This window comes from Phycodurus eques, chromosome 2, assembly GCF_024500275.1.
Source record: "Phycodurus eques isolate BA_2022a chromosome 2, UOR_Pequ_1.1, whole genome shotgun sequence".
Classification (NCBI taxonomy): domain Eukaryota; kingdom Metazoa; phylum Chordata; class Actinopteri; order Syngnathiformes; family Syngnathidae; genus Phycodurus; species Phycodurus eques.
In genome coordinates this window covers 35,359,732-35,373,638 of record NC_084526.1, presented here as the reverse complement: position 1 = coordinate 35,373,638, position 13,907 = coordinate 35,359,732, and the positions used below count along the sequence as shown (strand labels likewise).

The window sequence follows — 13,907 nt, the reverse complement described above, 5'->3', positions numbered from 1 at the left end:
TGCTATCACTCATGGCAGCTGTAACCTCCAGCAGAATATGCACCGTCGTCCAATAAAAGCACGTTTCACTGTTTTTATATCAAAGTCTTGAAGTTGGGCTCTTGGGGGGTAAGAAGAAAGGGGAACACTTAAGTGATGCTTTGTCGTTGCCTGATTTGACCTCAAACCCATTACTGTATTTGAATGGATTCTTGTGATCCATAAACAAGAACCATAGTTTTCATGAACTTGAGCAATGCGTTATAAAATGCTGCAACCTAGCGGCTGAAATCTAATACAGCAGCCATTGAAACAGATAGGACCTCTTGAAACATGAGTTTGCGTCACGGGTCAGTGTGACATTTCGCATCGTCATGAAAATATGCAAATGAAAATATTTATCAAAACTATTTGGAAAATAAGAAATATGGAGGAGAGTTAACGTTTTCATAAAGCTATGAATCATATTTCCACGACAGAACACAGAAAACAAGGCTAAAAATAGCAGTAGTTCCTAGCAGCTATATAGAATATCTAGGTTGGATAAAACAAACCGTACAAGTGGAAGCAGAAATAGTAACTCGGTTTACCATTTTTGTTTGTTTGTGTAAACAATTTGAGTTTGCTCCAACAATTTAATGCAAAGAGCCAACAATATGACAAACAACATATAGTTTTACAATATTAATAGAATACTGCAATTTTAAATGACAAGGAAAGTCGTAAGGTTCAGACAATTAAAAAAAAAAAAAAAGTTTCTGAAGCACGTGAACGTCAGAGGCGTTCAGGTTGAATGTGAGGCAGAAACAAGCCAACCAACAAACCTTGGCAATGAAAACTTACTGATACGCCGATGTAGTATGTTTGCAAATAAAAAAGCCTGGTTTTCAAGCAGTGTTTCACGGGCACGTCGGGATTTTTGGCGTAAGTATGAGCCAGGAGTGGATCAATTTACACAGTACATTCAGTAATTTTTAGCTAGCTAGCTAGCTTAAGATCGTGGTCATTTTCCATATAAACACCCGTTCATAAAACCCCAAAAAATGTATGCATTTAAAACATTAGAATGAAGGATAAAACATTTAACAATCCAAGTTTAATGTTGGGGTCAATGCCATTTGGTACTTACTGTACTTATTATACTTAGCTTGAGCTACAGTAATTTTAAACATATAGTTTGCTCATTAATAAAGATTTGAAAAGAGGATAAAGCTTGCAACAACCCCAGTTTAAGGTGGTGTCGATAAATGTCAACATTTACATTAGCATGACCAAATTGGTGTCATCGTGTTACCTTGTAGTAGTGGAGGATGGAATAGTTACAGGTTGGAGAACAGCAGATTATCTTTTCAGTGATGATGCTGCACACCCTGACACACTCAGGTGAGTGACATAAAATTTTAAGCATATCACTAGAGTGGGTCCTATACTAAAGGTGCTTTTATTATTTCAGGATTTTTCAAAGTATAGAGTACCTCTGGGACAAGATTACTGTTTTTCACAGCTTGTTCCTGTGTGCATGTGAAAAGCGACAGAGTGTAAAGTCAGTAAGCATCGGACACTATGTGCTGCCTCCAGTCGCAGTGCAGGACGGTGAGGATTTTCACTCAGATATATATATATATATGCGCACGGTGGATGACTGGTTAGCACATCTGCCTCACAGTTCTGAGGACCGGGATTCAAATGCCGGCCCCACCTGTGTGGAGTTTGCATGTTACTCTGGTTTGCTCCTATATCCCCAAAAAATGCATGGTAGGTTAATTGAAGAATTTTTTAATTGAATAATTTTTTTATTGAATTGTTTATTTATATGTGCTCTGCGATTGGCTGGCGACCAGTTCAGGGTGTGCACCGCCTCTCGCCCGAAGAAAGCTGGGATAGGCTCCAGCACGCCTGCGACCCTAGTGAGGAGAAGCGGGAAATAATATATATATATATATATATATATATATGGCTCAGATATATATGAAACCATCAGATTGCCTACCTCCTCAGTGGAACAGGTCATGCAATTCTACCTCTGAAATTATCCATCCATCCATCCATTTTCTGAGCCGCTTCTCCTCACTAGGGTCGCGGGCGTGCTGGAGCCTATCGCAGCTGTCATCGGGCAGGAGGCGGGGTACACCCTGAACTGGTTGCCAGCCAATTGCAGGGCACATACAAACAAACAACCATGCGCACTCACATTCACACCTACGGGCAATTCAGAGTCTTCAATTAATGCATGTTTTTGGGATGTGGGAGGAAACCGGAGTGCCCGGAGAAAACCCACGCAGACACGGCGAGAACATGCAAACTTCACACAGGCGGGGCCAGGGATTGAACCCGGGTCCTCAGAACTGTGAGGCTGACGCTCTAACCAGTCGTACACCGTGCAGGTGTACGACTGGTTAGAGTGTACGAGAAACGACTGGTTACACCGTGCAGGTGTACGACTGCTGTAATAGTTTGAATTATTACGCTAATATACCCGCTTTTGGGTCCCGACCCATCAGTTGAGAATTACTGTTGTGTAGGATACCATAACCAAACAATTAAGTAAAACCAATACATATTAGTGATTATGTTCTTTGTATTTTAAGCGGTGAGAAATGTGGTTGGAAGGCTTATTTGGGAGCATGACCAGCCAAATACACAGGTATGATTGATGACACATTATGATGATGATTAGGTAATCTGTTACCTTAATTTGACTGGTTTCTGCCTCCTTGTGATCCCTGAAGAGTTTTGCTGACCAAGCTGCCAGCGATTCCAAAAAAGAGGAGTGCAGCAGAGACGAGTTTGTTGCGATTTTAATGCAAATATTGGACAACACAAAACAGTAAATGCATAAACCATCTTATTCTTGCAGGAGTGATTCATTCAGTACAAGCACGTCAGAGAACGAATTGTGTACATGTTGCGATTAAAGGATGATTCATTCAGTGAAAGTGTTACAGGTGAAACATTCATCATTAGGAAATCTTGAGTTGGACTGAAGAAGTCTGTATCGGACTGATTTGTTTTTTCGCTTTGTTCTCTTAGGTGTATGTCACCATGTAGAGCCTGCAAAAATGTACCGGTGAGACTGTTGTTATTGCCATCCCAATTGTTTCCAGTCTTCCAAGACAATGTAACACCCATACCTGCATGCCAAAAGTCACAGAGAAAAAAATGACCATTTGTATCTAATGTACTGAAAATTAAACGATTATTGTTTACTTATGTGTCAGCATGCGATTGATTTTGCTTATGGATGTGATATTCACTGGATGAAAATGTGACATGAATTCTATCTTGTTTTATGTTTTTCCTTAATTTTATTGATTTATGGTGAGCACTGAGAGGCATGCTAAATGGAAACATGGTCGTCTCGCTCAATCACTAGATACACATAAAATAAATACATTTAAAATACAATTTTTAAAATGTTTGAAATTCAACTTCTTATGTGTGTCCATTTAGGCACATTACGATTTAGTAAGCTAAATCTGACATTTACATGGGTGAGAAAATAAAACGTGTAAACGAAAAGCTCTTCAGAGATGTTTTTTATATTATATTATATTTTTTGAAATATTTCATTGATATCCGTTAGCCTTTGTCACGTGCTCCGCTTTGGGCCAATCAACTATTCGACATCGCACTAGCGTCCAAACATTTGGACGGCTAAACATTTAATAATATTAAATTGAATTATTCATAGGAACCCTCATTCTAGTCTTTTATTTTTTATTTTTTAGAAACAATGGATAAAGCGTTTTAAATTATATGAAACAGATGTATTCGTCCGTCCGTCTCCTTTCTTGAAAATCTTTGGCATGGTGCGCCATGTTAAGCAGAACGACTTGACCACCTTTGAAACGGGTAAAAACTGTACGAACAGTATGTCAAACACAATATTAATAATTCATATCATGCCTTTTAACATGTTAGGGTGGAGCGCAATAGAACGGCTGAAGAAAATGTTCATTTATTTTTTTCTTCAGCAGGCATTATTTTATAAATAAAGACGTCCACCCCTTCCCAGTGGACTGAGCCGCTCAGGTTTGGCCAATCGGGTATTTGTTGTGGGACCAACCCCCAGAAAGAAGGCGGTGATGTACTTTGTCACTCCGAGCAAGATTGTAAACTCCACAAAGCAATCTATCGGACTTTGCTTGGCTGCGTTGTTCTCCGCCACCGACCCGGGTTGATTTTGTCATGGAGCAGGACAATCTGTCAGTGGTGCTGCACTCTCAGGGAGACCTCAGACTGGTACAAGCTCACAGTACAAAAACTACAATTTCGTTTGGCAAGTCGCTGCAAAGTGTACGCGTGTAGTCTCATACCGGTTTGTGTTTGCGTTTCCCTCAGGAGAAGCGCCCTGTCCCGGAGCCAGGTCCTAATGGTAGGAAACCCCACTGCATATGTCTCCTTGAAAATGTCACAGCTCAAACATCACCACAACTACTTCACCAGAAACGTTGATTTCAGTTGTATATTGTTCTTGTTGTCAGGCACTTTATAATTCATCCATCCATCCATCCATCCATTTATTTTCTGAGCCGCTTCTCCTCACTAGGGTCGCGGGCGTGCTGGAGCCTATCCCAGCTATCATCGGGCAGGAGGCGGGGTACACCCTGAACTGGCTGCCACCCAATCGCAGGGCACATACATACAAACAAACTACCATTTGGACTCACATTCACACCTACGGGCAATTTAGAGTCTCCAATTCATGCATGTTTTTGGGATGTGGGAGGAAACCGGAGTGCCCGGAGAAAATCCACGCTGGCACGGGGAGAACATGCAAACTCCACACAGGCGGGGCCGGGGATTGAACCCCGGTCCTCAGAACTGTGAGGCTGACGCTCTAACCAGTCGTCCACCGTGCCCACTTTATAATTACTTTGCTTATTTTATTCTTTCTTATTTTACTGGATTACTTGTATAATATTGAGTAAGCCATTTGTAACAGCACGATATGAGTCAAGAGCAGTGACGATGCCAACCAAAACTTACCTTAGCTAACCCTATGAAGGCTCCACTCTTGTTGTCGTTGCCACGGTAATGAGTGCATCCGGTCGCATTTGAGTTGACAAGATAAAGCCCAATGATTGTAAAAAAACGGATGCGGTGGTATCGGAATACAAGATTTTATGGCAGTAGTCTGACAGTGCAATTGTGAAAGAGCAAATTTGTCTTGTAGTCTGGTCCGGGCATTACGTGTTGCCTGTCCCAGACGTATTGTCTGTTCCACACCGCCGACGTGTTTCTTTTTTTTTTTTTTTTTTTTTTTTTAATAACTTCATTGGCCGTCAAATATTTACAGTACTACGTCAAAAGACGCGCGACAAGGCTAAGAATAAACTAGCTTTTGGATTCAAATATACTGTGCACGCGGCGACGTGGAGTTAATGTCTTTTGCGGAGCCGAGCAATGACATCATTGATCAATGACGTAGTACGTCATTGCTCGGATCGGATCGTCCGATCAGCCGATCAGCATAAAATGCTACATATCGGCCGATACCGATCAGCCTGATCAAATCGGTGTAAAGGCTATTAAATAAACGAAATATCAAGCAAAGAGTTAAATAATGATGTAACTGAACACAGGTGCCTGAAATAAGGTACAAAATAGTTAAAATTATTTCGAATAATGGGGTCTTAAAGCCATGTAAAAATGTGCAAAAGCTTTTGTAAAACAAATATCAAAATAAACCAGTCTATCCATAGATTTTACTCTGTTCTCATGGGGGCCCGAAGCAGGCACTTAGTTCCCCCATGCTATGACTGTTGGTATGAAAATTACAAAAAACAAAACAAATTGACAAATGCTAAATGTGAGGATTTACCGCCCATATCTCCCATTTTATCTTATTAAGTGTAAAGAGATGTTAACCACTGCAAAATGTAAAAACAGCAAAACACACTGCCTTAAGTTTGATAGCAAGCAATCCTTTAGTATTTTAGTATTATTATTCTTTTCTTTTGGTAAAAAAAAGCAGGAGCACCTGGAGAAAACCCCCGCAAGATCAAACGAACTTCAGGGTCAATCAGTAGGGGTTCGCTATTCAACATGTGGCCCTCCTCAAATTGGTTGTGTCATGCTTTGCATTCAGAGGTTTTGCTTCAGATGCACTCAGTTGGCATCTGCGGCTCCGATGTCCACTACTGGCAGCACGGCCGCATTGGTGACTTTGTGGTGATGAAGCCAATGGTGTTGGGGCATGAAGCCTCAGGACGGGTGGTCAAGGTCGGCTCGGCGGTCAAACACCTTCAAGTTGGTGAGTGAGCCGAAATGCCTCACGGTTGTGAAATAGAAACCATCAGCGATCCTACCTGCAGGGAATTTCAGAAATTATTAAGATGAAAAATGTATTAATCCCACAAGGCAAATTCAGCCAAACGTTCATGAACTGCTCATGTGCAGTTAAAAATAAAATGTCATGCATTGAACATATCTGGATTTTTTTGACATAATGGCATGCATATTCAGAATAATGAAAACAAATGATTTAGTGCATGAGCAATTGATTTATTTACATGATCCACATCTATTTCCTCAATTGTTCTAAATTATTATTATTATTATTATTAATAATATTATTATTATTATTTTAACAGAGAATTACCAGAGTTTTATTTTATTTTATTTTATATCAGTGTCTGGAAAAACATTGAATTTTAATTGTGTAGGAACCCTTAAAAATGCTCACCATCATATTACACATTTGTCTTTTTGAACTTTTAGGAGACAGAGTTGCTGTTGAGCCAGGTGTTCCCCGAGAGATGGACGAGTTTTTCAAAAACGGGCGCTACAATTTATCTCCGACTATCTTCTTCTGTGCCACGCCGCCCGATGATGGCAATTTGTGCAGATACTACACACACAGTGCCAACTTCTGTTACAAGTAATGCATTAGGCTTTGCACAAAGAATTACCTAACAGTGTACTGTTGTCTAACTGCAACACTCTTACTCAATCATGGCATACATCCTCTTCATTTGAAATGTGTTTCTCTCTCCAGGTTGCCTGATAATGTGACATTTGAGGAGGGTGCTCTGATTGAACCTCTGTCAGTGGGCATCCACGCCTGTCGCAGAGCCGACGTGACCCTGGGCAGCACTGTGCTCATCTGTGGTGCAGGTATTTTATTTTTTCTAAAAAACAACAATGGTGTTTGGGAGCAAGAAACTAATTTACAAAGGTCTGTCTGTATCATGCAAGCACAAGTAAGGAGTCTTGTTTGTCAGTGGCTGAGGTTCAACAAAAAAGGAAAAAAGATGAGGAACATTAACATATGAAGCAACAGACTAATATTTAACAGTAGAAAACAAGCTAATGGGCAATTAAAACATCTGCAAGTAGAACCTTTAAAGTCAAAGACAATTTGTTGTTGGTTCTAATTGTAAAACATATTTTCCATCCATCAATTTTCGATAGTGATTGCTTTTAGCAGGGTCACCGGTGAGCACGCTTTCACTTAGGAAGTTATGTAAAGTGACTCTATTTAATCCAGGCTCAGACCGTCTCCATGGTAAAACCTGTATTAATTTCACAAACAATGATTTAAGTAGCATTTAAATTTCTTATCCTTAAGTGTAGCGCAAATATGAAGAGATGTTAAGCACTGTGTAATCATACTAAAACTAAACAACACCACTCAACCTTTGACAATACCTGATAGATGAGTAACGGGGATGGAACGGAGAGGTGTTCGCAGAAAGGTCACCTTGTAGCAATTTATGTACATACTACTGGCATAAACTAGTCTTGTGTAGAACTGGATGCCAAATTTATTTACATTAGCATTTACTTGGTAAAATTATATGTATGCAACTGAAATTTAAATGATCCGCACATGACAATAGATAGATACAGTGGGTACGGAAAGTTTTCAGACCCCCTTAAATTTTTCACTCTTTGTTATATTGCAGCCATTTGTTAAAAACATTTAAATTCATTTTTTCCCCTCATTAATGTACACACAGAACCCCATATTGACAGAAAAACATGTAATTGTTGAAATTTTTGCTGATTTATTAAAAAAGCAAAACGGAAATATCACATCACCATAAGTATTCAGACCATTTGCTCTGTATTTAGTAGAAGCACCCTTTTGAGCTAATACAGCCATGAGTCTTTTTGGGAATGATGCAACAAATTTTTCACACCTGGATTTGGGGCTCATATATGCCATTCCTCCCTGCAGATCCTCTCAAGTTCTGTCAGATTGGATGGTGAACATTGTTGCGCAGGCATTTTCAGGTCTTTCCAGAGATGCTCAATTGGGTTTAAGTCAGGGCTCTGGCTGGGCCATTCAAGAACAGTCACGGAGTTGTTCTAAAGCCACTCCTTCTGCATTTTAGCTGTGTGCTTAGGGTTATTGTCTTTTTTTAAGGAGAACCTTCGGCCCAGTCTGAGATTCTGACCACTCTGGAGAAGGTTTTCGTCCAGGATATCCCTGTACTTGGCTGCGTTCATCTTTTCTTCGATTGCAAACAGTCTCCCTGTCCCTGCAGCTGAAAAACACCCCCACAGCATGATGTTGCCACCACCATGCTTCACTGTTGGTACTGTATTGGGCAGGTGATGAGCAGTGTCTAGTTTTCTCCACACATGCCACTTAGAATTAAGGCCAACCATTTCTTAGTCTCATCAATGTTAGAGAATCTTATTTCTCACCATCTTGGAGTCCTTCTGGTGTTTTTTTTTTATTATTATTTTTTTTTAGCAAACTCCATGCGGGCTTTCATGTGTCCTGCCCTGAGGAGAGGCTTCCGTCGGGCCACTCTGCCATAAAGCCCCGACTGGTGGAGGGCTGCAGTGATGGTTGACTTTCTAGAACTTTCTCCCATCTCCCGACTGCATCTCTGGAGCTCAGCCACAGTGATCTTTGGGTTCTTCTTTACCTCTCTCACCAAGGCTCTTCACCCCAGATTGCTCAGTTTGGCCGGACGGCCAGCTCTGTGAAGGGTTCTGGTCGTCCCAAAGGTCTTCCATTTAAGGATTATGGAGGCCACTGTGCTCTTAGGAATATAAAGTGCAGCAGAAATGTTTTTCTAACCTTGGCCAAACCTGTGCCTTGCCACAATTCTGTCTCTGAGCTCTTCAGGCAGTTCCTTTGACCTCATGATTCTCATTTGCTCTGACATGCACTGTGAGCTGTAAGGTCTTATATAGACAGGTGTGTGGCTCTCCTAATCAAGTCCAATCAGTATAATCAAACACAGCTGGACTCCAATGAAGGTGTAGAACCATTTTAATTAAGGATGATCAGAAAAAATGGATAACACCCGAGTGAACTATATGAGTGTCACAGCTAAGGGTCTGAATACGTATTGCTGTGTGATATTTCAATTTTTCTTTTTCAATAAATCAGCAAAAATTTAACCACGTTTATTTTCTGTCGATATGGTGTGCTGTGTGTACATTAATGAGGAAAAAAAATGAACTTAAATGATTTTCACAAATAGCTGCTATATAACAAAGAGTGAAATATTTAAGGGGGTCTGAAAACTTTCCGTTACCCACTGTAGTGGTGTTTCATGATGTTGCCGCTACTGTTTGCGTCTTGTGTGTTCATTTATGTCTCAAAGGGCCAATCGGATTGGTCTGTCTGCTTGTGGCCAAGGCAATGGGAGCTGTGCAAGTTGTCATCACGGGTAACACACAACATATCCTTTCTAGAATACTTAGTTCTCTCTAATCAGCCCATTGTCATTTTCAGATCTGTTCCCCGAGCGTCTGGCGATGGCCAAGGAGTTGGGCGCAGACTTCCAACTGACTGTGAAGCGAGGGGACGGACCTCAGCAGTTGGCCACGAGGGTGGAGAACATGCTGGGAGATCAGCCGCACATCACGATTGAATGTACTGGTGTCGAGAGCAGCATCCAAGCTGCCATTTATGTACGTACACTGGTCTGCAGCCTCTCGAGGTCACAATGTGACTATTAGTCTATGCAGTGGACTCAATGGAAGATTATGTGCTGTAATTTTGAAATAGATGGACCATACTGACTTCTTATACAGTGAATCCCTATTAGTGGTGTATAGGGATTTCACAAATAGTAAAAATCTGAGAATAATTGCCTGTACTGTTGATTCCACAAAATTCTAGCAAATTAATCTCCTCATTTCACTTCAGCATAGTTTTTTGGCACCAATATCCCACCACTTACTTTAATTGCTTTGGACTAAACACAAAACCCGCAAATTTATGAGTTTTTCAGAGAATAACAGAAGATAGTTTCACAGACACAAATATGTGGGATTTACGGTATTATACTGTATGTTCTTCAAAAAGACATGCACATTTTTCACAATTTAAAACAGTTCCCTGGGGTCTTAATAAAAGGTCTATAACATTCTTCGGTCAAAATACACAAAAGTTATAAAACATTTCAGCACACTCATTATTTGTGACACTGATTCAAAGCACTCGATTATTGAAGGTATGGCTTTTGTTACCATGACAGCCAGAGTCAGAACTTGGGCATGAGAGAGAGGACAATCAGGATTGGCAAATTAGGGACTTTCTGGCTATTTTTCCAAACTTTTTCTACCGTTAAGGCAACCATTTTTCATAAAATAGTGAGCTCCAAATCCGTGTCTGCGACTCTGCGTCCAGTTTGCAAATGAATGGTGCTTGTGCGATGTCACCGCACCACTACGACATGTTTGTGCTTCCGCGTTGTCCGGCGCCAGACTCCGGCTGTCACTTGACAATGGCATCTCTACGACCCTAGCTGCCCAATCGTGGGCATAGAAACTCAGAGGAGGCCAGTTATTATGTAAATTAGCACCACTATTATGTAACAGGAGGCGGCACGGTGGATGACTGGTTAGAGCGTCAGCCTCACAGTTCTGACGACCCGGGTTCAATCCCTGGCCCCGCCTGTGTGGAGTTTGCATGTTCTCCCCGTGCCTGCGTGGGTTTTCTCGGGGCACTCCGGTTTCCTCCCACATCCCAAAAACATGCATGAATTGGAGACTCTAAATTGCCCGTAGGTGTGACTGTGAGTGGGACTGGTTGTTTGTTTGTGTGTGCCCTGCGATTGGCTGGCAACCAGTTCAGGGTGTACCCCGCCTCCTGCCCGATGACAGCTGGGATAGGCTCCAGCACGCCCGCGACCCTAGTGAGAAGAAGCGGCTCAGAAAATGGATGGATGGATTATGTAACAGTGGGGGCGGAAGTGCAGAACAACCTGCTCACAGACACATTTTCAGAAATACTGGGTTGTTTATTTTCCCTCTTGATAGATGGACAGGCACTCCAGAGACCCAAATTATTCTGGAGTGTTTTTATCATGTAATGCACTGATATTTACATATTCAGAAGACAGCATCCACTACCTGTTTGTTTGATCAAATAAGACACTCCTGATGTGCTTTACTAGGCGACCCGTTCAGGAGGTGTGGTGGTGCTGGTGGGTCTTGGATCAGAAATGGCCACCATTCCTCTAATCAACGCAGCCGTCAGAGAAGTTGACATCAGAGGTGTCTTTCGCTACTGCAACACGTATGTAAAACCTTTTACTCTAAGCCGATGTTGGATGTTAATTATCTTGCACTTTACTGCCACTAATAATCACACAATCATCCATAAAATGTCTGCGTTAACTGTTTTGCAGTTGGCCCATGGCCATCGCCATGTTGGCATCGGGCAAAGTGAATGTGAAGCCTCTGGTGACTCACCGCTTCCCCCTAGAGCAGGCGGTCCAGGCGTTTGAGACCACACGTCAGGGTCTTGGGATAAAGGTCATGTTAAAGTGTGACCAGAATGACCAAAATCCCTAAAATGAAGATTGTAAAAGTTAAATGGTGATATTATGATACAATACTGAAAATAATACAAAATTATAATACAAATTGATTTATAATACATTGATTGATTGCTACACTGATTTATAATACAAATAGATTTTTCCTACTGATTTTAGAGCAGTTGTTATGTTGTTCTATTGTATGACTTCATCTGCATTTCTTCGGTAACGCCAGAAGGGGGAACAAGAGAATCACATTCAAAACGGCATCACCTCTGCCCAACACACACACACACACACACACACACACACTCACTATGTCACTTATCATATGGTACAAAATAGAACGACAGACATTGGAAAAGGTGGGGGAACTCAGACGCTATCAACTGTTGGGAACATGGTCGCAGCCATCAAAATAAAGTTCATTGGTATGAACATTGAATACACCGTCTCTGTATTTATTATAATCAGAATCAGAATCATCTTTATTTGCCAAGTATGTCCAAAACTGCATATTAAAAAACTGCATATTAAAACTGCATATACTGCATATTGAAATCTGGCTGCTTTATGACTTATTTTACACAGCATATATATTTTTGATGCAATTCGGGTTTTCATATCGAAGAGCTACAAGAGCAAAATTGACCATTGATTTTAACATCAAAGGCCGGCATGGTGGTGGGCTAGTGGTTAACATGTCTGCCTCACAGGTCTGAGGTTCGGGCTTTAAATCTTGAATCCGAATGAAATGAAGTGGCATGACGTTAAAAAGGTCCTTCATCCTTGAAAACCCTCTATTTTTACCGAATTCAAACAATTCTGTAAGGAATAGTGGGCCAAAATATCTCCACAGAGATGTGAAAGACCAGTTTTCAGTGTGTTTTTTTTCTTTCTATTATTATTATTATTTTTTTTAAATAAAATTGTAATAGGTTTGGCGCAGCTCCACAATAAGTATGTAAGGCTTGGGAAGGATTTTAGTATGAGAAATCAACACCAGATAGAAGCAGTAGCTTTGATCAGAGCTTTGCGCCCATGCACACATATGCACGCAAACACACACAGTTGTACATACAGCGGCTGAAATAAGTCGTTAACAGGTCACAATCTTTTTCTCATTAAATATATTTCCAAAGGTGCTATTGACCTGAAAATTTCACCAGATGTTAGCAACAACCCAAGTAATCCATACATACAAATAAAGTGGAATAAATAAGATCAGAAATTAAGTTGTGTGTAATACTGTGAAATTACACAGGGGAAAAGTATTGAACACGCCAACTGGTATTTATTTACCACTTTGTACACAAGCCTTTGGTTGCAATGACAGCTTCAAGATGCCTCCTGTATGGAGAAACTAGTCGCATGCATTGCTCTGGTGTGATTTTGGCCCATTCCTCCACACAAGCAGTCTTCAAATCTTGAAGGTTCCGTGACCTTCTAGTATGGACCTTGAGTTTCAGTTCTTTCCATAGATTTTCGATTGGATTTAAGTCAGGTGATTGGCTGGGCCATTCTAGCAGCTTTATTTTTTTTTTTCTTTGAAACCAATTGAGAGTTCCCTTGGCAGTATGTTTTGGATCATTATCCTGCTGAAATGTCCACCCTTGTTTCATTTAATCATCCTCGTAGATCGCAGCAGATTTTTGTCGAAAATGTCTCGGTACATTTTCCCATTCATCCTTCCTTCAATAGTGTGAAGTTTACTAGTACCATTTGCTGAAAAGCAGCTCCATACCATCATGTTCCCACCTCTGAACTTCACTGTTGGTGTGGTGTTTTTAGGGTGATGTGCAGTGCCATTTCTCCTCCAAACGTGGTGTGCAATATTGCATCCAAACAGTTCAATTTTGCTCTCATCCGACCATGCTATATTCTCCCAGTACTTAACTGGCTTGTCTAAATGTTGTTAAGCAAACCTTAAATGAGCTTTGACATGCTTTTTTCCCAGCAATGGGGTCTTTAGTGGCGGCAGAGTGCAATACTCACTGTTTTCCTTGTGACAACAGTACCTGCAAATTCCAGGTCTTTTTGAAGCTCTCCACAGGTGGTCCTTGGCTCTTGGACAATGCTTCTGATTATTCTTTGCACTCCTCTGTCAGAAATCTTGCGAAGAGCACCTCCCATCCATCCATTTTCTGAGCCGCTTCTCCTCACTAGGGTCACGGGCGTGCTGGAGCCTAT

At 41.0% G+C, this 13,907-nt stretch overlaps 2 protein-coding genes across 4 annotated transcripts; both read left to right on the top strand.

Annotated features, from left to right (window-relative positions):
• Positions 1-839: 839 nt before the first annotated feature.
• On the top strand, positions 840-2,894 carry terb2 (telomere repeat binding bouquet formation protein 2). The gene is made up of 6 exons (XM_061703900.1): positions 840-903; positions 1,281-1,362; positions 1,433-1,572; positions 2,568-2,623; positions 2,709-2,749; positions 2,837-2,894. The coding sequence occupies exons 1-6, from the start codon at positions 840-842 to the stop codon at positions 2,892-2,894; spliced, it is 441 nt and encodes a 146-aa protein (XP_061559884.1).
• A 1,191-nt stretch (positions 2,895-4,085) lies between these two features.
• sord (sorbitol dehydrogenase) lies at positions 4,086-12,254 on the top strand. 3 transcript variants are annotated; one of them, XM_061703032.1, is made up of 9 exons: positions 4,086-4,221; positions 4,321-4,354; positions 6,071-6,235; positions 6,703-6,862; positions 6,980-7,098; positions 9,552-9,617; positions 9,683-9,861; positions 11,352-11,473; positions 11,586-12,254. In XM_061703032.1, exons 1-9 carry the CDS (start codon positions 4,168-4,170, stop codon positions 11,749-11,751), a joined length of 1,065 nt encoding a protein of 354 aa, XP_061559016.1. In that variant the 5' UTR covers positions 4,086-4,167; the 3' UTR covers positions 11,752-12,254. The 3 variants fall into 3 exon arrangements, with proteins under 3 accessions (XP_061559016.1, XP_061559031.1, XP_061559025.1); XM_061703047.1 differs by lacking the exon at positions 6,071-6,235; XM_061703041.1 differs by lacking the exon at positions 9,552-9,617.
• Positions 12,255-13,907: the final 1,653 nt, after the last annotated feature.